Below are 21,601 nucleotides of genomic sequence, written 5' to 3' on the forward strand. Positions count from 1 at the left end.
GAGGAGGCCTCTGGAAGGAGAAGGGATGCTCCTTCCCTTGGGGAGCAATTGAACCTGCCCAAGGGAGAGAGAAATCCAGATTACAGGGTGGATCAGAGGAAGCAGCAGCAAGGCTTTAGCCAGGCAGCATTTTGCAGCACATTGAAGCAAGAGACTGCTGAGAGAAGCAGCGAGCACACTTTGAGCTCTGTGTAAGAGAACTTCTTGGAGAGCTGCAGGGATGCTGCAGATAATTGCAACCCACTAAAAAATTCCAAAATATAGCTTGAGAGCAATGGGCTGCCTTTCTAGGATACAATGGGCAGGGGGAGATTTGTTTATAAAACTTTTAAACTACTCACTACTAGTCACTTGGCCATCTTCTGAGCTAAAAAGTCAATGAGTCAGGTTTTTGGTCTAATAAAGACTGGCTTTTTCTAAGTTTGAATGCCTTCTAAGCTGTCTTTGAGGAGCACCCTGTGAAAGAAAAGGTCTTGACAGATTTGTATCAAAACTTGGGCCAGTCTGGGATCCCATCACACAGTCTGGTGGTTCTCATAAAATGAATTAGCAATTTGACCTGATTTGAATTGAATCATCGTAGTAGTAAATGTCATTTTGTTCTCATGTTACCAGACTTAACAGAAAATGCTAAGACTGAATCATTGGATCACCATGAAGATAAGGTGCTTTTCTCTCCTCTGTGCCTGGTCTCTGCAGATCTGCTCTGAGGTGCATGGCTGGGCTGCCTCTGCCTGAGTGGAGGGACTTCATCTTTGCAGAGCAGCGAACACTTCAATTCTCTCCTTCATCAGGGTATTGTACATCTCTAACACCAAGAATCTGCCTCCCCAAAATGTATCTTAAAGTTTTGCAATATTTTGTGGTAGGTTATGCTTTAGTAGAGGGCACTGGCAGGGGCCTGGACTTGTGGTCAGATGAAGTGTATGATGGAAAGAATAATGCTTCTTTGCATGGTGCTTTTTTCTGCCCATCTGTTCAGCTGGCATCTCTTGGAGCAGGAACTGTCTTGCACTGTGTGACTGTATGATGCACATTCGTGGTCTTGCTCTGGGTTGAAGCCACTGGAAGATGCTCTGAGGGGGAGAAAGGAGCATTTCTTTTCTCTGACTGTGGCAGATCGGTGTACTGCTGTTTTGCTGGCCCAGGTAGGCCAGGTGGCTGCATTAGCTATAGTTCCTCTCTCAGATGCTTGACAGCAAATTAAGTCATGAGGCAGGAGTGCATGTTGAACCCCTCCAAAGGTTGGCTCCGTAGCTCTGTTCTCCCTTTCCTTCTCCACGTCTCTGTATGGACTGAATCTGCCCTGAGCCCGGGCAGAAGCACATCCTCCCTTGCTTCTCTGAATCTACAAGATTTGCTTCTGGTGCTCCAAACCCTCCATCCCTCTCTCTGTATTTAGACTTACTACTGGCCTTAAGCTTTGGCAAAGGCAGTGAAAAACTTCTTGGGGAGAAGGAGGAAGCTCTTTTCTGCCCAGTATTCACAAACATGCCGGTGTATATTAAGTCCATACTGTCCATGTGAGAAAGAAGCACAGTACAAGGAAAATAGGTACCTCCCACAGGAGAGGGAAAAAAAAAAGCATCATCAGTGCACAGCTGAACTTGAAAATTGTTCTAGAATATCACTCTGAAACTCTTCAGTGGGTTTGTAGCTGGTCTAACCAGTCTTTTACATCATGGAATCTTCCCCTACATATTATTCATTAAACAAAGGTATTTATTAGAGCAGAAACTGCAGCACATGATATAGATAACATCTCTAGTGCGGGGGGGGGGGGGGGGGAAGCTCTAACCACTCTAAGGAACACATCTTGCTTTTGTGTGAATGGCAGGTAATATTCCTTCAGTGGCAAGGACAACATATTCCTGAGGAGCACACAGAGGATTTCCACTGTTGGATCCGTTAGGAGCCAGAAAACACCCTAATGCTGCTTCCTCCCCCCTCCTTCAGCCATGAGTGTTGCTCTTAGTAAGCTTTTCTACTTTGTTTTTCTGCATGTTTCGTGCAGTGGGCTCCCAGCTGCTTCTGAGGGGCAGCCTTTTAAATCAGTGCTTTTCACTCTTTTTTCCATGGGCGTCTCTGATTTTAAGGGGTCCATCCAAAGGTACAAACAAAAAAGCCATCCTGCTGGCAAGTGGGCTTACATTTGGCACGTAGGAGGCTGTGGAGTCACTTGGAAGGCTTTACAGTTGCACAGCTAAAAAGAGATTGAAAAACCCCAGTTTAAATGAAAGCAGAAAGGATTATTGTACTTGTACCCATGTATGTTTTGTCTGCCTGATAATGGCCTTATCCGAGCAAAGGCATTTTCCAGAGGACTTGAGTTACTAAAGGCGGTGTTTACCATTCTGGTGGTACACAAGCCTTTCTTCCAGTTATTTGCACAAGCTGTTCATCTTTCCATATTGACAAATATTTTTCTCTTTTAAATTTCTTTGAATTGTCTCTCTTCAAGGTATCAATAAGAAAAACTTAATGACTGTACATTGCCCCGTGATCAAGGATATTTCTTGGTAGGTCTCTCTTCCACAGAGGTGTTTTTTGACCAGGGAGCTGAGTTCCTCGTGATAGGAAAGATGTCCTTCAGGAACACTACATACCTATATGGCTGTGCCACTTGGCCTTTTGAAAATACAAAACTTGCCAACTTTGGATCTTGACCGAGTAGCAAACTGATATTCTGTTTTGTACAACTCCCAAAGTCTTCAGCCATTCCCAGCAAGAGAGATAATGCTCAAGAATAGCTGAAATTTTCTCAGTCTACCTCTATTGCTCCTGTCTCCCACAGTGAGCTGTATGAAAGTATCTGTAATGATGCCCTGCTTCCGTATGTAGCCAGTAGAGGCGAGCAGTTCAAACTCAAGAGACTCCTAACACACAAATACAGAAGATTTGAGTTAATTGATATTTGCTGTTGGAGAAAGATCCCCTATGAGTCCTGCTGCAAACAAGTGTTAGCCAGAGTATAAATGAAATGGCGCAGATCTAAACAGTTCTGGGCAGCCAGTCATTATCCAAGTAATGTGTCTGGATACATCATCAAAAGAGATCAAACGTTTTTTATTTGGAAACAGCAGTGGCTGTGCAAAGACAAATAGGATATGCTCTTGGAGTCTGACAGAAATTTCAGATCTCTTTATGGTAATGTTTTTGAAAAAACCATTGCAACGGTGGGTAAAAGGGAGCAAATATGTATGAATTATAATTTTATTACTTTTAGTCTAGCATCAGGTTCATAATGTTATTTATTAAAGTCATTTTGGTGTATGGATTTTAAAGACGATATTATAACTCCCTACAGCATTATCAGTGTGCTGCTATTAATATTTAAAATCTGTTACATAGAACTACTGTGAGTTTGATCTTCAGGGTATGAAAAACAGTACTTAAAAAAGAAAACACACTCTCTTAAGGAAGAGCTTCAGCAGTGTAATAAATTGTTTAAAAAACACATCAGGAAATATAAAGTGAAAAATATTAAGATTTTTTTTTTGTAAGAACTTGAAATCACTGTAAATTATACATGTGGGTTCTTTAACCAAACATTTTTTCCTTAAAATCTCTGTGCCATTTTGCACTCTCTTCTAAATATCTCAATGTCCTGAGAAATGTAATCATGGTAATTATGTACCATCTCTTCTTTAACAAAAGACCCGTAGCACTTAAACTTTTAATGATATTATGAGGTATAGGAATCACTTTTACAATCAGGGAAATGCAGCTAGCACTGCCTTGGAGTTTGGCAACTGCTTAGTAGCAAGGTAAATGTGCTACGTGTCATTACAGTCATGGAAGGAATTGTTGACTTGGATCCAGTGGTGAATTGAACAGTGGTCCCAATTTATTAATCACCTAAAATCCTAAAAAGGACAGACAGAGAAGTCCTATAACCTAGTTCCCTGGATCAGAGCAAGTTACTGATTCAGAAGGGCAAGAGCCCTTCAAGAAACCAACTCCATCATTCCCTGCAGTACCTGCAGCACAGCAGTACAGAAACAGTGTTTTACTTCCTGCAACACTTCTCAAGATTCAAAATATTACCTTTTTTTTCTTATTAGGGCTGTTCTGCTTTGAAGAAGTAATCAGATACTGCACATGGCCGGGAGAGCCCCAGTTCCTGCCAACCAGTGAGAGGGAAGGGAGGTCTAGACCTATGCGGAGAAGGAGGAAGGCTTGAGAAATGAAGGGACAGAGCAGAGAGAAGTGTCTGCAGCCCTGTTACACGTAAAGGACAGTGGGCCTCTCTGCAGCCCTTGCCAACAGGGGTGGTAATAGTGTGGAAGGGCAGCAATAGCTTCTTTGATAGATTGCTTTTGTTGGTGAATCTCATGTCCTAGGGATAGTGGCACTCCCACGATTCCTGTCATGACTATGCAGTTCCCTGATGTCCAACAGGAAGGTCACTGGGCAAAAGCCTGTTTGTTTCTTTGCCCAGTTCACACCAAACAATTTACACCAAATTAAATAGTTCCAAAGACAAGACAGAGATAGGTCCTCCCTCGAGCAACCAAAGTAACAGTTGTAGTTTTGCTGCTACAGGAGCTGTAGGAGACCTGTATGCAAATTCAACATTTGAATCAGAGCAGGAACTTGGGTCCCTGGCACCCTGGACAAGCGTTTTAAGTCCTCAGATGCATCATGTATTCTCAGGACAGCCTCACTGATTTGAATCAGAAGTTTCAGTCTGGATTTGAGACTTTTCCTATTGAAAGCTTCATTTGAAAATTGACCAATTCCGAATAGTTTGAGGTGAGATAAAAACAGGAGGAAGGACAGCGTCTCTCTAAGCAATGCTAAGTGCAGAAAGAGCAGAGATCCCAGCAGGCATCTCTGCAGAGTACTGCGGTACTGCTACCAGCAATTGTGCTGAGGGCTGACATTGCACTGAATTGCATCATCAAAGATGCTGGGTTTTGAAATGTCAGCTAAACTGCAATTCATTTTCCTTCTCTGCTGACTGTCAAGTTGAAACCTCTGGTTTATTTCATATATCCTTCAGTGTTGGCCAAAACAACTCTAAAATAAAAAATGGTGTTCTGGTGTTCAAACCGGTTTTTGTATTCTGAATGCTTGGTGGCAGCCGTCTGCTGCTGTACTTACATTTAACTTACCAGAACACTCTGAGATACCTTGAGGTTGGAAAGTTCCTGGGCCACTGAGAAGCCGTATGAGATGGAATATAGGATGTCTGAGACATATATCAGTGGTACGTTGCTGATTTGCTACATGGCCTTCAGAAACTCATACCTGTTTTTACGTCTCTTTTGGTGTAAGTACTCTCACAGGTATTTTGGTGTTTTACCTGTTACATGTATTTTGCAAAGTAACTATCAGTGTCTCAACTGGATGCTTTGACAGAGCTAATTATTTAATGTTACTGAAGCATTTGGTATTTTTGGATAAAAAACAATACAGAAAACTGTTATCCCTTATGTTGTAAAACAGATTCTACTCCATTCCTAAATACTTCCTTTATTTAAGGCTGATGGCAAAAAAACCAAGCTCATTAAGAAAAATGTAAGATACAGTTGCCTGAGGGCATCCTTAAATCAGGGATCTTTCCTTTTCAGATGAAAAAGTGAACATCTACAGTGAACAATTTCAGTAGCCAAGAAACAATAAAGAAAAGGCTTCACATGCTAAATTAAATAGGTGGTAATTACTTTGCGGCTAGAGAAGGGGTGTGGGAAGAAGGCTGAGACAAGCATTCCACTTCTGGGCCTCTTAAGCTATGAAGGAAGCCAAAGTCCTAAGGCTCCATGAAGCATCAGAAGTCAGGGGTCTTTATCCCAGTTGTCCCATAGCTGAGAAAGTTATTTAATCATGTACTTGTGCCTTGGTTGCCTAGGTAGGTTGCCTTTTCCACTCTGCAATGGTACCTTTGTACTACAAGCCCTATTTAAAATCTTGTGATTATGGCTCATCTTCACTTCCCCTGAGCTTCCCATCCTCAGCTCCTCTGATAACAATCCCTTGTGTAATGTGAGGAGATGCAACAGCAGGGACACACAAAACAAGTGCACACACAAAACCCATAACTGTGTGCAATAAAGTAAATCTGGCCTGATATTAATTTCAACCAGCTGGTGAAAACTGAGTTTTCTCTGTGCTCTTACTTCATTGTTTAGAAAAATGACTAGTTGGCGAGGTATTGTTCTTGCAGAAGGAGGGAAATTTCTGCCTCCAGTAATATCTGTGAAATGAAGTTGCCTGGAGTGGGCATGCTATGGCTTAACCGAGGACACTCTCTGGCAGTCACCCTCTTTGACAGTGCGAGCTGGTAGTTTTCCACAGCCTTTACTCAGTATCAGGACATCAACCTTTTTCCATTAACTCATCCTTTCTGCAGCTCTGTGGTTTCCTGTGCTTTTTTTAGTGCTGAATTTCCTTCCATGCACAACTTTGTTGCACAGCTTTTACTTCAGGAGGCAAGAGGTTTGCCCTTGTTTTGATAATTGTGAACTGCTGAGGGCACCAAAAGAAAAGTGCTAGCAGCTAATGCCCTACATTTCCCAAAGCCCTACATATTCTTTCTGCTGCCATAGCTGAGACATCTAAAAAACGTGCCGCCTCAGCATACTAGGCACTAGGAAATATTTGCTTAAAATTAAGTTTACCAGTGTCCTGTCTCTTTGTCAGCCTGAGAGAATGAATATGAGCACCAGCGTCTCCAAGAACATACGGCTGACCATGTTTCTTGCAGAGCTATCTCAGAGCTTGGCAGCCTGGCTCAGTGCAGCTTCTATAGATGCTCTCGCTGCTTCTCTCAGCCTTTACTGGTACCACTCAGGTGATTAACATCACTGGCAGCGGTGGCCCTGCTCCTTGCAAATATTCCAGTTGATTTTCGCCATCTAAGCAAGTCTCCTCTGTGATGTCACCTGTAGGAGAGAAAAAGAACTCATAAACCTAGTGATCTAACTTAAAAGCTGCTGCTGTCTCTATCCACATCTCTGATTATTTGTGTGTGATGCTGCTGCTCCCTTTGGTCACCTAGTGCAGCCAAATGAAGCAAGATGGAAGTTAGATGAGGTCCCATCAGTACGATAGCTCCCAAGACCTGGCCCCTCCTGCAAGGCATATTTACCTTGCTGCTTAGCGCAGACTGTTTGCTAGGCAAGCTCCCTCAGGTAGGAGACCTCCTACTCTGACTGTACAGCCGACTTGCATGTGCAAGACAGCAGGTTGGGCTTCTTCAGTGTGAGCATGCCCTGCAAGCTCTCACGCACGGCCTGCTAGCGAAGCCGCCTTTGCGAGGAGGTGAAGAGCAGTGAGGGGATCCTCCTGCATCACCACTCTAGGCTGGCTGGCTCTCCGCACCTCCTGTTTTGCTGGAAGCACATTTTCAGACAGGAATTCAAAACTGGCTCTGCGAAGGGAGGAACTGAAACACAGAGAATAGGGCTGAGCTGCCTTTTTTTTTTTTTTTTGGCTTCCGCTGCCTTCCTGGGCATGCTCTGGTTGATCACTTCTGGTTTTATACAGGTACTGAGGAGGGCTTGCCTTCTCTCTGGCTGTGCCCTGCGCACTAGGCTGACTGCAGTTAGAATGCTCCTAGTCTGCTCCTTGATGCACTTTTATCAGTATTGAACTGATGGTGAGCGATAAAATCAGTTGACACTTCCTCTAAGCTGCTGCTGTCTCCATGTTAGAACTGTTATCAGTGTAGCTGTGCTGTACTAAACTCTGCCCATCATCTCTTGCACTTACACTAGTAAAAAGTGTAAGTATACAGATTAGATACTAGTAGGAAGAGGTTGCTAGTGATGCGGGGTTTTTTTTTCGTGAAGCAACTGGATGCATTTGTCTCTTAGCAAAGGATTTGAGCGTATTGTGACTGATGGCAGTGAGATTAATTTGAATCCTCTGGTATTTTTTCCTGTTGTAATAACCAAGCATAACTAACTATTTCTCACACCACGATACCATATTGGGGTGGTATTTCACCTACCCAGAGTAATCACAAATTAATACTGCAACATGAGGCTCTGATCCCATAAGAGGTTCTTAACAGGAGTTTTGTGCCCATGCTAGTTTTGACAGAAATCAGCTGGGCTGTGCGGGGTTGCAGAGAGGTTGCTTATTCCGCAGTAGCCATGATCCTGGTAGTAATCGTTAAAATTAACTGTAAGTACCAATTCCCTCACTTTTATGCTTGCTAGGGTGTATGTAGTTTTTAAAGCAAAGCTTTCAGGTAACTTCCAGAGAGAATGTAACCTGTACATTTTTGCTTAAATTAAAAAAAAAAAGAATGTATTTGAGGCTTCCAATGGCAAATTCAGATACCAGTTCCTACCAAAAAAGCATCGTTTAATAGTGATTCTGTAACACTTATGGATCAAAGACCCAACTCAGGTTCCTTTTTATGTTAATTAAATGTGTTTTAATCGTTCGGTTTAGATTTTCTAAAATTGAGACAACTTAAAAGAAAACAGACAGTGATGAAGATGTCTCTTCCAAGTGCTTTAGTTTGTCTTAGAGACCTACTGTTTAAAAAAAATACCAGATCAGAAGAAGGATCTGCTCCCTGATCCTCAGATTAAGTCTTCTTTGCATTCAGGGACATTCCTGTCATTCCTCCACCCCAGGTTTAAAAGGGCAAAGTTGTCTTCCCCAAATTTCTGGGTCAGTTAAGCCGATAAGAAATCATGGCTTTCTTCTGTGCAGGAGTATAGTTTTATAGGTTACATGACTCTTGAACTACTTAATCATGAACTTGACTGTTTCACCATTTAATCGCAAAAGACACCGTGAATCCTGCAGGTATAAATACCCAATGACAGCTCGTGCACTGCTGTTGTCTTTGCAGTCAGCAAATAGGGGGCCGTGTACTTTATTAATTGGTTTTAAAGTGTAACGATTTTCCCTGGACACTGCAAAGGAGGACTCCTTTGTATGATCCTTACTTCTCTGTTAGATTCCTTCATCTAGTGTTACCAAAGTCATAGAATCATAGAATCTTAAGGTTGGAAGAGACCTCCAAGATCATCAAGTCCAACAGTCAACACCACCATGCCTACTATGCCTGGAGTGCCACGTCTACACATTCTTTGAACACCTCCAGTGATGGTGACTCCACCACTTCCTTGGGCAGCCTGTTCCAGTGCTGTCAAGTCATTATAGTCTGAACACAAGCCGGGACAAATCAACACAGTAAATCAACACAGTAAGTCACTGATGCCCAGCTTCCACTGAAATGGGAAGAAGGTGAAGCACGAGCAGTTCCTTCCGAGATCGAAAGATGATGTATTTTGAAGCCTATGGTACCATGCTGTGATGTCTTGGGATTAACACCCAACCACAGCCATCACTTGAGCCCACTCTGTGGCACCCTCGTTCCCTCAGGCGGGACAGCTGACGCAGGTAGGAAGCCGAAGCAGCGTGCCTGCCAGGTGCCCCAAATGAGCTACAATTTGATGTGGCTGAAACTGGCGGTGGAATTGATTTGTATAAAACTTCCTTTGGTTTAAATCCCCGCAGGGTGTAATCCCTGCGAACTCAGATCAAAACTACCAACTGCAGGCTGGGCTAAACCGCAAGTTTTGGTTGATACAGAGCCATCAGGCAAACTTCAGGACAGGCTTCCATGCTCTGGCGAAATACTCGCCCGTGGCCTCTGCACACGCGTGGCACAGGGCACGATGCTCACCCGTGGGCACACGCAGCGGCATCGTTTTTCCCTGAGAAGTGACACCTTCACCGGACACGTGTGCTCGTTGGTTCTCCTGCCTCCCCCAAACTCCCGCCTCAACCCGCACCTTCCGCACCGGAATGACCGGTCCGGTTTGCTGCCTGGGTGCCGCTCCCCTCTCTTCCCCTTCAGCAGCTCGCCGGAGCGGGGAGGGGGCTGCTCGGTCGGGCTTCAGCTCGCCGCTTCTTTCGCGACCACAGCTCGGGTGGGGTGGCGGGGCACGGACAACCTCGGTCCCCAGCCCTCCCAAATCGGACGCCGCTCACTCGCCCGCCAGCGCTGGATCCGCGGGGGAGAGAGAGGGACACGCGCACACACACACGACGACCTGCACACCAAGGGAAGGGGTTCGGCGGATTTGGGGTTTTTGAGGTCTTGTTATTTCTCTCGGCGGCGAGGCGGGCACCACCCCCTCCGGCCCCCCTCCGCTCTCTCGCCCCGCCCCGCCGCATTGTGCATCGCGCCGCTGCCCCGGGCGGCAGCGCCGGCACCGGTCCCTCTGCGCTGCGGGACCGCCGGACCGCACCCCCTCGCGTCTCCCCCCCCCCCCCCCCCCCCATCTCCCCACTCTCCTTCCCCTGGCGGCCGGGACCGCACACGGTGAGTGGGGGGCGGCGGGGTCGCGCACCCCCGGCGGCGCGGTCTGGGGGAACCGGGCGTTGCTGCTGCCGCCGCCGGGTCTGTGCCCCCCGCCCCGCCCTGGAAAATTGGGGGAAGGGAAAGTGTGTCTGCCCCTGACGTCCCCCCGGCGGGTGAGTGTGCGGTGGTGGGGGCTTGCGGGGCGGCTCCGGGGTCTCCTCCTCCAGCCAAGGGCCGTGCGGCGGTGGGAGGTCGGGGGTGTCCGGCGAGCCGGGGGAGTCGGCGGGGAGGGGGGGGGGGGCGGTCTGTGGCCCGAGGGGGACTCCCGGTTTTGTTTATTCCCGTTAAACGCGATGGGATACGGCACCCGTGGCCGCTGAGGTGGTTCCTGGTAATTCGGGAGCTCGGGCTCGCGGGTTTTGCACCCTGCGTGAATGTTAAGCGAGCGTTTGTGCAGACACGCATCTCCTTTTTCTTACAGCCTGAAACAGCCGCCTCAGGTAACCGGAGTTGGCTCTGAGTGTGATTCCTGTGGGCTGACTGCTGTAAGCCTCATTCACGCAAGTAAGATCTATATGCATGAGTAAGATTTTTTTTTTTTCAGGATGATGTTGCATGTTTCCACCCTGAAGTGTATAATCTCTAGTAGCTTTTGCAAAAGATGGGCTTGTCCGTTTTAATTTCCGTGCGCCTGCAGTTGCTGTTAATTTTGACAGCTCGTAAAGTGATTGTTGGTAAAGGTCCAGTGTCTTCATTTTCTTCAAGAATACATTAAATTGGATGTACGCCAATGCCTTAATGTTGTAGAAGCAACAAGAGAGGCAGCTTTAGAAAAGAGATCGAGGAAATAATTTAGCTTTTCTAACGTTCATAATTTCCAGCCAGCGTACTTTTAAGGCTTTCACTTTAAATTACAGGCAACAATCAGTTTTTTAGGTTTACCAGCATGTTGATTAATAATGGAAAGATAGATCTAAAACTAAATTTTGATGCTTCATTTGAAATAAATGGTTTTTGTTTCTTCTGGCTTGCACGCCTATTCTCTTTTAGGAAAAGACAAGAATAGTAGGTGATGATTAGGCAGCTTTCTTACAATTTGAATAAAAGAAATGGTTCAATATAGGTTGGCTGTAGAATAATGGCCACACTTGGCATCCAGCACCTAGTTGGATGTAGAGCTATGATGCTGCCTAGCAAAACTCTTCTTTGTTCTTAACTTTTGCTGTAGCCAAAGAATAACCTATCTAAAACTTAGTTCTGGGACTCGGATGAATACTGCTACTGCATGTAACTCTAGTTTTGCTACAGTAGTCTGTTAATGTGTGACTTACTATGAAACATGTATTGACAGGGATTTTGTATTTATAATATATGCCATTGATTGAACGACATGATGCTTGATCTTTCTTTTTCTGATTAATAATCCAATTAGGGAAAGACGCTGGAAGGAATATAGAATTAAGACACATCCCCAGTGGATATGCGGTAGAAAAGACACTGCAAAGCAGAGACAGTGTAAGAGGAAATTCCAAAAGCACAGAGCCAGATTTTGAACACTCTTAGGCTTGTGCTTAGGCTCCAGAGTAAATTTCTAGGTTTTCAGCTCATTCTTGTTAGTTCTCAAACTTTTGGATACAAAGTTCTTTGAGGGACCTTGAGGGAAATGTATCTGTGTAAGCCAAGAGTCTTTTAACACTGAAGAAAATCAATCCCTGATTCTCTTCAAAAAACCTGATCCTTGGGTTACAGTCATACCTCTCCCCTATTTCTATTCTAGAGGCCTTTCCTTTTAATTTTTATGGCAGATAGAATTATAGTTGTAAAATGTAGCTACAATAGAGCAAGCCAGTAAAATTACTTAAGGTTTTTTTTTTTTTTAATGTAGAAGCCAACAGGGTTAATGAACAGCTCCATAAATACACATGATAAAATGCAAGATCGGTAATAGAACTGTAAGTGGCACTTAATCTTTGAAAAAAAATAATAAGTAAGGGCTAAAAATAGTATTTCCTGTTTCAACAATAAATTTTGTAATGAATATTATCTATGACAAAGTAGATTGGTCCAGAGCTGGAGGCTCTGACCATTTGTACCCGCTGACCCTTTGGCCTCCTTCTCTGTTTTCCTTTAAAGTATCTCTCTTGCACGTGTGTTTGATAATAAACCACAAATGCAAACAAAAAAGCTGTTCTTTAAAGGGAAAGTCAGAGCTTTTTTTTCTGCACAATAGTGGCACTGTAATTTCTAGAACGTATTCTAATCTTGTGTAGCTCATCGCAAACTGCTGAGCTGTGTTCAGGTTGTGCCTAAATTTACACAAGTGATAGGTCCCATGCGTGGGTGAGAGCATCCTTGCACCAGAAAGAAAGCACCTAGGTCTGGTTCTGATTGTTTAACAGTGTTGAGAGTGTTTCAACATCATTGCTAGATAAATGCCTTCATATTAAGGTCAATGAAAAATTTGCCTCTCCAGTAATTCTGGCCATAGCCTCTCAAGGAGCTGCTGAGTTATGAGAGCTGGTAATTATCTGCCTACATCTCTGGCCTGGGACTTACTGGGACTGAGCACAAAGAAGAGAAGAAAATGACAAATGCTTGTCCAGAAGCACGTCCTCTCGGTGGCGTTTGCTTTCCCCCTGGTTTCTTACGATAGGACAGGCGAGTTTGGGGTGTGGAGAAAACAGTTATTAATTAGCTAGTGCATATCTAGCTCTTGGAAGATGGAAAATACTGTATGGGGATAATTTGAATTAAGTGTTGTTATTCCCTGTTATTAAAGAAATTGCTTGACTGCTCTACATCTCAAGTTGGAGCCATAGGCAATTTTAAACTGTGGTTTAGGTCTGTTTAAGCAGAAGGGCCAGGGAAAGTCTTTCAATAGGAAAAAAATAATAGGTAAATATTTTCTTGTTTAAGCCTTTTTTTTTTTAAGTAGCTGCAAAATCTGTGTGTATAGGAGAGAGGAAAAGGGAGTCGAATGGAGCTGAGAGAGGAGCTGTGCTGTGAGGTAAAATTCTGATATTGTTCTCTCATGCCACTCTGCAAATACATTTGCATTTAAAATTTCCAGGCAGCCAAACTGTAGGACCGGTGCAGAATGCTAAATGAAACCTGACAGCTAACTTGAAAAACGCCACATAACGATGCTGGGCATTCCCTCGCTTGGACAATTGAGTTGAAGATTGTTTCTTGTAATGATTACGGATCTGAAACAAAGACAGGTGCAGAAAAAAATGAGACATCAATTTTATTCCAGGTTATTTTCACTTGAAAGATGTTTACTTTCTGTCACATTACCCTGTGACTGCTGGAAGACTCACGGGAACTGTAAACCCCAAATCCCATCCTGCCCATCAGCTAGCCACAATGTACTCCTTTGTGTCGCTCAGGCTGAAATTCAATCTGCTTGGGAGGCTGACGAGTGGTTCGGGACGCAGTTGTGATCTGAAAGATATTGGGTATCAGCAGGGAGGTACCCTTTATGCTGCTTCTGTGAGCAGACAAAGCAGCAGCTCTTTTGGGGAAACTTGGTGATGCATCTCCTGTGCAAGAATAAAACATATTTATGCTCGGTGGTGGCGTGATGGAGAAGCCAGGATGATGACAACCGAGGAAAGAACATGAAAGACATCAGAAGAGTTCGGTGGGTTTTACTTTTTCATGTGTAAAACTCGAGTGTCTGCACTTACTGGGAATGAACTGCCCATCTGCAGACAGCCTGATAGTGCAGAACAATCTGAGGAGACTGAGGGATGGAAGTGGGAAAATAAAATGAGTGATAGGTTAACATGTGTATTGGGTGTGAAAGAGCACACGCAAAGTCACGGGGCTGGAACAAATCAGGGACCTGTGGTCAGGCATGGCTGCTGCAGTGAAACAGTAATACAAGGCAGCGCAGTTGTCCGTGATATCCCGGTTATGAGTGGAAAAATAACAGGCCTTACGTGTGTGGTGTGGATGGATCTGGCTCCCTGGCTTAAATATAGGACACCTGCCCTTTGAAAGCTTGAGAGGGAAGGGAAAGAGCTGATTTGAAGAGCAAAGGGACTGATTTCTGAGGAATGATTAAAGGTGCTTAATATAGATAGATTATCTAAGAAGCAAAGATACCAGCAATTTCAGGTGTGGGTACTCAAGAAATAATCACTTAGCCTTTGCAAGAGGATGCAACTAGACTTAATGGGCTGCAAAAGAAAAGGTAACTTGAAACATCAAGAAAAGCTTCTTGATGGACTGAAGCTGAATAATCTTCCATGAAAAATGCAAGTAGCATTATTGGTTAGGGTTTTATAAAGCTCCTAGAGAGCCCTGGAAAATGTCCTGCAGGGCTGGCAGCTTACGGTCACATCTCCCCTGGCTGAACTGTGCCCACGGATTAGGACGGAGGTTTTAGAAACAAGGATCTTGGTTAGCAGGCCAACTTCTCTGCTTGAAGTCAACTTCTTAACTCCCCTGTGTGGTCTGCTGGGAGGGACAGAGTCATTCACTGCTAGTTTGGATTAGATCCCTGTAGGGAGGGAGATGGACTGGATGAATTATTAGATCTTATTCTGTTGTTAGCCTGTGATTCAGAAAATGTATGAACACTTCTCTTGCTGGCAGCTGACATGCATGCCGTTATTCTGTAAAACAAACACTATAGCATCTTGTGTGCCTTTCTGATCACGTGGCAAGGGAGGATGGGAGGAGGGAAGTGATGAAAGACACTTTCCTGTGGTGAGCACAGCAGGCTGGGCTAGAAATATTGCTTGGCTTACATTGACTCTGTTTATTTGTGTCCTTGAAGCCATGTTGAATTCTCTTGAGGGAAATCTAGAAAGCAACAGGCTCAGGGTGCTTTCCTACTTTAAGTTCTAGCCATTATTGGGTGGGGCGGGAAGGATATTCTTGGACAGTAGATACCTCTTCCTGTGCTGAGTCCTGAAAAGACACAACATTGCGTACTTGCCGAAATGTGAAGAGCAACTTCAAAAGGTTGTGCAGCTCTGCTGAAGTAGTAGGTGATGCACAAACAGATCAGAAGGGTCAAGGGCCGAGATCCGAAATGCACTGCAGTCAGGGGAGAGACTGCTGGTTTGGATCAGCTCCAGCAGTTTTTCAGTCCAAGATCTTATGTTTGGATTTAATCAATTTATTTGAGATTAAGGTGTTTTTTAGAATGTGGTTCCAAGAATATAAAGAGGTTGCAATTTTGAACTTAATTAGTTTTATGGTGTTACTGTATCCTAGTGATATTACCTTGTTCCTCTCTTCAGCTATGAGGTGGGTCAGTTCATGAAGTCTGATTAAGGAGACCACGGAATAGTGTGATGTGCGATAGTACGATAATGTACCTCTCCCAGGTGGTTTGATATCTTAATATACACTCTTTCCTTCGCTGGATTTCTCATTGTATCCCAGAATAAACTGGATTCTGTATAAGTTAGCCATGTTCTCACTGTAGAGCAGGTGGAGTTGCAAGTGCTCCAAGATGGTATGTTGTTGCTAGATAGGGAGAAATATTTTTATTCTGATTCATAGTGGCAGCTTTAAAAATTGGAGATTGTTTGGCTATCTTCAGCATGAGTGGTTTATTGGAGGGCAGGCAGGGAAAGCACTGTTGACAAACATTTGCAACACTGGCAGGTTCTCCTTTAATTAAGTGTAACTTGAGTCCCAAAATTTCCTTATCTGGTGACTTGGTACCAGTTTTTTACTTCCTGCATTGTCCGTTTAAAGTGGAAGGCCAAAAGAAAATAAACTATGAAATTTTGTTGTCTTGGTTGCAAAGGAAATCAGAAAGCTGAGAGAAGTTAAGCATTCTTCCAGAAAGTGCATTCACCGAGTTTGGATGTGCTCATCCAACCCCTCCATAAGCCAGTACTGCTGGTTTTCTTTTCACCACTGTATTGGTTTTTCTTTCTGTAAAATGTTCTTTTAAGGTTCTCTCCAGGAAGCATGAAGGGCCACTTTTTTTCCTTTGATTAACTACTTATATCCTGATCTAGAGAAATACCAGCAAACTGGTTGAATTTGGCTATTTTCTTTTAAAGTACGGGCACTAAGGATTACATACAGAGAGTCTTGGTTCACTCCTGACCGCTCCACTGGTGGTGACCATTACTTTATGGTCATGGCTTTGCTTGTTTGTTTTGCTGGTTTTTATTTTTTTTTTTCTTTATTTATTTTAATTTTTGCTTTGGAGGACTTGGTAGAGGCCACAGTCAGCAAAACTCATGATTGGGTTTGCTTGGCGTAACAAAACCTCTACTCCTAAATAAAGCATTGTTCCTGGTATAAATTATCCTGCAGTGTATCCTATCAATGAGGTCTGAATCAGTCCAAGTCAAAGTGCCAGGAAAAAGACATTCTTGTGGTAATTCTGGCATCCCTGAAGATAGCAAGTATTGGAAAAATTGAGAGAGAGCTTGTTTTCATAAAATATCCAAGCCAGTTTTATGCAGCTGAGAAGCAGCTTGGGAAGTTCAGATAAGAAGCCAGATGTTGGCTTGAACTTGTGAGATTTGCTTGCATGGATTAAAATTGGCATTACAGCATGCTTCCCAGATTAATTCTGTAATGTATAATTCCAGCATGAGTCGATTTTCCATTTTATTCTGCATGACTTTTGTTCATTTATCATTATTAAACAATTTCCTGGGGATACTCAGGCTTAAGTGTGTTTTTGTATGACTACCAGAATTGTCTGTGGTTAGACAGGCAGAATAGAAAATATTAATGCAGGTTAGAAAATGAATTTTTCCAATTTACAGCACTGTGTAGACCTTGTTACAGTCATCAAGGATTTCTCAAATTTTGCCAGAAGATTTAATTTGAAGAATGGTCCCAGCTAGGAACAAGATCCAAGGTTGATGCTTAGCATACTCATGTATAGTAAATTCTGCTTTCCTTTGCTGTTTTTAGGGTCACGTTTTTAACATTGATAATACACTACTGGCATCATCCCTTTTTACTCTTTTGCTGGGAAAAGAGTATCCAAAAGAATATTTGTTAGCTGATTTAAATTCAATTAACTTAATTTTGCTATCATGGGGTTTTTAACAATGTTTAATGAGAGATGCAACTGAATTGCAGAGCTATTATCTCCCCCTGAACACATCGAGGTCTTTCTTGAATTCCCGTGAAGGTTTCTTGATCATTCACATTTTAACTCCAGCCCTCATAATTATTTTGTAGCATAAGGAAAGTCCTGTAGGTGCTAATTCTGGTAGCCTTTCTCATGCTTATTTAACAAATAGTTCCAGTCCCTCATTTATCTGCCTCGGTATCTATTGTTTATTGGTGATTTGAATTTTTTTTTCTGCCTTTAAAGCCTTGGGTTGGGGAAATAAGACCACCCTCTGCTAGTCAGAGTACAAACACAAAACAAAGTGCAGTTCCTGCCCTGCACATTAACGTTTTATTTTTATGACTAAATGAGGGAGATTCCTCTTAACTGGTCTGTACTCAGACCTCTCCAGACTCTCAGTTGCCACTTTAGCAGCATTTAAATATCCTAGAAAGCAAATCTCCAGCTAAGGGAAAACAATTTAAAACTGAGCGCCATTGTTTAAAAAACAAGCCTTGTGCTTGTTGGAAGCTTTGAAAAATTAAGTTTATAAAGCCTACCTTTTATCCGTGTGCTTAGGCAAAAATGTGATTGCTCTTTCCTCTCTTCTTTGCCTTGCTTTTCCTCTCATTCAGGCAAATGGGCTGATGAATGCTTAGGCAAAATGTACCCCTCCTATTGTCTGTCTTGTTTGCTTGCCTTCTTTTAGCTGCTTCTCTATTCAGTGTTAAATAAAAGGAGAAGGAAAACACTACTAAAAATGAAGATACTGTATTGTCACGTAATCCTGTGAAGAAGGATGTTCTGCTTCTCCTCAAAATGGTCAAACTGGAGAGGTTCCTTGCTGGCCTTAAAATTTGCGATGGCAACAAGAACGATAAAAGCACATTGAAATGACAAATATTTGCATGCTGAGCGCAAACTACTGTATGTGGAGCGCGCTGTGTCCGTTGAAGACCACAGCTTGGAGTGTCATCTTGTAGGCAGCTGAGGTTCAGAGGCAGAGCTTGGGGGTGTCAGAGGGCAGTTAACTGAACTAGGCTCTTTTCTAAATATTCTTTAGTTTTCCATACAGGCGCTCATACATGCAGATACACGCACAGACACATGTGATTTAACAGATGGAGCATGCAAGTTGACTCGCTGCTCTTAAAACAGAGGCCGCTGCTCTGCAGATTTTGCTGTGTGTCTTCACAGTGCCCAGTGTAACCTCATACAGGAAATTACATGGAATGTAGCTTCCACAAAGATACGCCGGGTAGCTGGATGATGTCTTTCTCGTATTGGTGCAGCTGGTGGAAGAAGTGCATGGGGCTTGCCAATCCAATACAGGAGAAGGCACGTCCAGACAGACCCCAGACAGCTTCTGTGCAGCGATCCCATCACCACTGATTGCTAGGAAGGAAGGATGGATGCGGCTTTACACTGGTAGAACATACCCTTTTAGGCTCCTTGCTTCATGCTCTCATAGGGAGTGTGGGGAATGCTATGTAGTCATGAAGACCAATGAAACAGCTGACACATCTGTTGGGGTTCCTACTCTTCCAACCTGAGCTTTCCAAGCCTGGCGAGATGTATCTGGTAGAGCCCTGAAGAGCTCAGAATGGCTTTTTATCCACAAGTCCTACTGAGCAATATTTACGTAACATGGGACAGGATTCTCAGTGGTTTGATCTTTGGGTATGACCCAACTCTCTGCCACTGTGTGATCCCATATAAAGTCTAGAGGCATGTTGTGGTTTGGGATGGCCACGGTGATTAGGAAAGCTTCTCCTGGAGGGGCATGGGGAGCTTAGACAACCATTGCTACTGCTTTGGCTGGCCACAGCAGCTCTGTCCACATGTTCAGAGATCCCAGATATAAGCAAATAAAAGCCATTTGCTTAGGTTCCCCCCACACTGCCTTTTTTTTTTTTTAACTTTTGCATCTGCTGTGCTGCACAGTCTCCTGCCTGCCTCTACATATGAGGCAGTAATGGAGCAGATTTATTAAGATGATAGATTAGAGAACAGGAAATAACAGTGGATTTAGTGGAATTTTAAGACAGTTCTGACCTCTGGGGGACACAGCATGGTGTGCTGGAATAAAGCTGAAAGATGGCGGTGCCCTTGGTCAGGTTGCCCAAAGTCACGGGGACTTTGAGAGACTCACTTTGCTTATGTTTTAGAAACAAACACCTTGTTGTTTTGCTGACTCTAGCAAAGCGCCTATCTTTCCACCTTGGAAACAAAGGACAAAACCTTTAGCGTGTTAGTGATGCCAGTCCCTCTCAGACCAGTACTCAAGTTTAGTTCTTAGTTTATTATGTTTTTTTGCTTCCGGAGAGGAAGTCAAATGGATTGTGGCTCTTTGGGTGGCGGCAGAAGGTGTTTGGAAACGGCAAGTCTGGCACTGTTGCAAACAAATCTTGGTGCTTGTGGCGTGCTTTGGTAGCTGCTGAGCAGGGTGTGATGAGCAGGATTTATGTGAACAAGTGTGGAGAAGTTGAGTAATGCCTATGCATTCAGAATAGCTAAAAGTATCGATTAGTTTTGCATTGAGTTTTTAGGTATGGATCTGGTCTATAAGCAGCACCACGTGTCGTTTTCTTTGGGGCTTTTCCATGCAAACAGTACTGCCTCATGCTGTAGCTGATGCCTGCAGCGCTGACAGCCAAGTCTTGTGTGCTGTCCTGTTTCCCATCCCTCCCTCTTCCCCACCCCTTCCAATTACTTTTCAGCTTCTTCTATTTAAAAACTAAATTACAACAGTAAACCTATTACTCTCTGGAGTTAGGTTTATCTGTTGCTAATTTCACTGAAGGGAACAGCCACAGCCTAAAAGATAAGACCATGTGAATTAGGATGCTAAGTCGTGTTGGGGGCTTTTAGTTTCTACTAAGTGAAAGAGCAAATATTGCAAACTTGAAGAAATACAAGGGAAATATTTACTGCAGCCTCTATACATGAAGTAATTTCAGGGGAGGATACAGATTTGCCAGCTGTGCTGCATCTCAGTACACCTGAGTGAAATGCAATGCAGCTGCCTGGTACCTAAGTGGAAGATGGACCTTGGCACAGCACCGCTTGATGCAGCTACCTTTGTGCCTTGGGACCTTGTGCTTTGGCCCAGCACGGTTGTGCAATGGGGGACAGTGGCAGCAGGGAACAAAGACAGAAGGAAAATGACCTTCCAGCTTTCTTTTGTCCCTCCCAGGAAAACCTGGGCCTTGTGAAGTTACCCTGAAGCTAAAGCAGTTTAAAAACTCACCGAGTCAAGCCACCACCCTTGCTGGAGAGCAAAAATCTGGTCTTCATTTCAGTTAATTCTGCTTGCTTCAGCCTCCAAAACCCTTGTTTGGCCCTTAGGGCGATATTCCAGCTGTTAATTTAAAAAGCCAGTCTGGCTAACGCCTTCTTGGAGGAACAGCCTTCCTCTTACTGGGGATACCAAGCCTGGAGAGACCTCTGGCTCCACAGTGAACATCTATATCCAAACAGAAACAAGCAGAGCTTTTTAGTGAATCAAAAATCCCTGTCTCCGGTGTGTTCACCAGCTGACTGCTGCAACATCTTATTTGCTGTGCTCTTGTGGCTCTCTGGCAGTGCTCTCCGCTGTTGCGTTTCATTGTATGTTTTCTGAGAACACAAAGGCATCTGTGTTAATCTCTCATTTTCCAGGCAATTCGGTATTCTCTTCCAGCCTCTGTCTGCCTCCTTTTTCTGAGATTTTTCCTCAGGTGGAAGTAAAATTTGGTAAAAATGAGGAACAAATGTGTATAAGGGGGATTGAGCCAAGTTTTCAAGACTTGAAAATTACTGTGAAAGGAAGCCAAATGGGCTTATGCACTTCTTCATTTCTGTTTGTTTGGTTTTTTTTTTAATAGAAAGGCAGATCTAGCCCAGCCTGTGAGTCTCTGTGGCTGTAGTAAATCAGGCAAGGCGAGAGGGACTCCTGCATTTCTTTCTTTAGCAAAACCTGTAGCCTTCCTGCTCAAATCCCACCACCTTAGAAAGACAGCAGATTATTTCCGCTCCTGAATGCAAATTGCGCTGTCACTGAAGAAAATGCACTTGGGGGGCTGTGGAGGAGGGAGCATTCCCTTGTCTGTTTTTCACTTTTAAGGGCTATTTTTGTTAATGTATTTTTTTCAATTCCTTAAGCATCACTATCATATCAGGAACTAACTTTTTAGAGTATCTTTCTTCTCCTGCCCTTTAATTAGTGGATGAGACCTACCAAACATCGTCCCACAAATATTTCACCAAAATCAAGATGTTCCTGGTGTAAGAGAAGG

The 21,601-nt window shown here is 43.7% G+C and overlaps 1 protein-coding gene across 3 annotated transcripts in view; it reads left to right on the plus strand.

The window, feature by feature from the left end:
• The first annotated feature begins 10,181 nt into the window (after window positions 1-10,181).
• PRR5 (proline rich 5) overlaps window positions 10,182-21,601 on the plus strand; it is a 91,920-nt gene continuing 80,500 nt past the window's right edge. The window contains exons 1-2 of one of the 3 annotated variants that reach the window (XM_086757685.1): window positions 10,182-10,297; window positions 10,758-10,840. Coding sequence is in view for 1 of the 3 variants with exons in the window: in XM_086757709.1 (XP_086613835.1) it covers window positions 10,852-10,859 (8 nt within the window). In the remaining 2 variants the exon portion in view is untranslated. Of the gene's footprint in view, window positions 10,450-10,757; window positions 10,860-21,601 lie in introns of all 3 variants that reach the window. The other 2 variants (XM_086757709.1, XM_086757677.1) reach the window with 2 other exon arrangements.

This window comes from Chlamydotis macqueenii, chromosome 1, assembly GCF_036417535.1.
Source record: "Chlamydotis macqueenii isolate bChlMac1 chromosome 1, bChlMac1.mat, whole genome shotgun sequence".
NCBI classification, from domain to species: Eukaryota; Metazoa; Chordata; class Aves; order Otidiformes; family Otididae; genus Chlamydotis; species Chlamydotis macqueenii.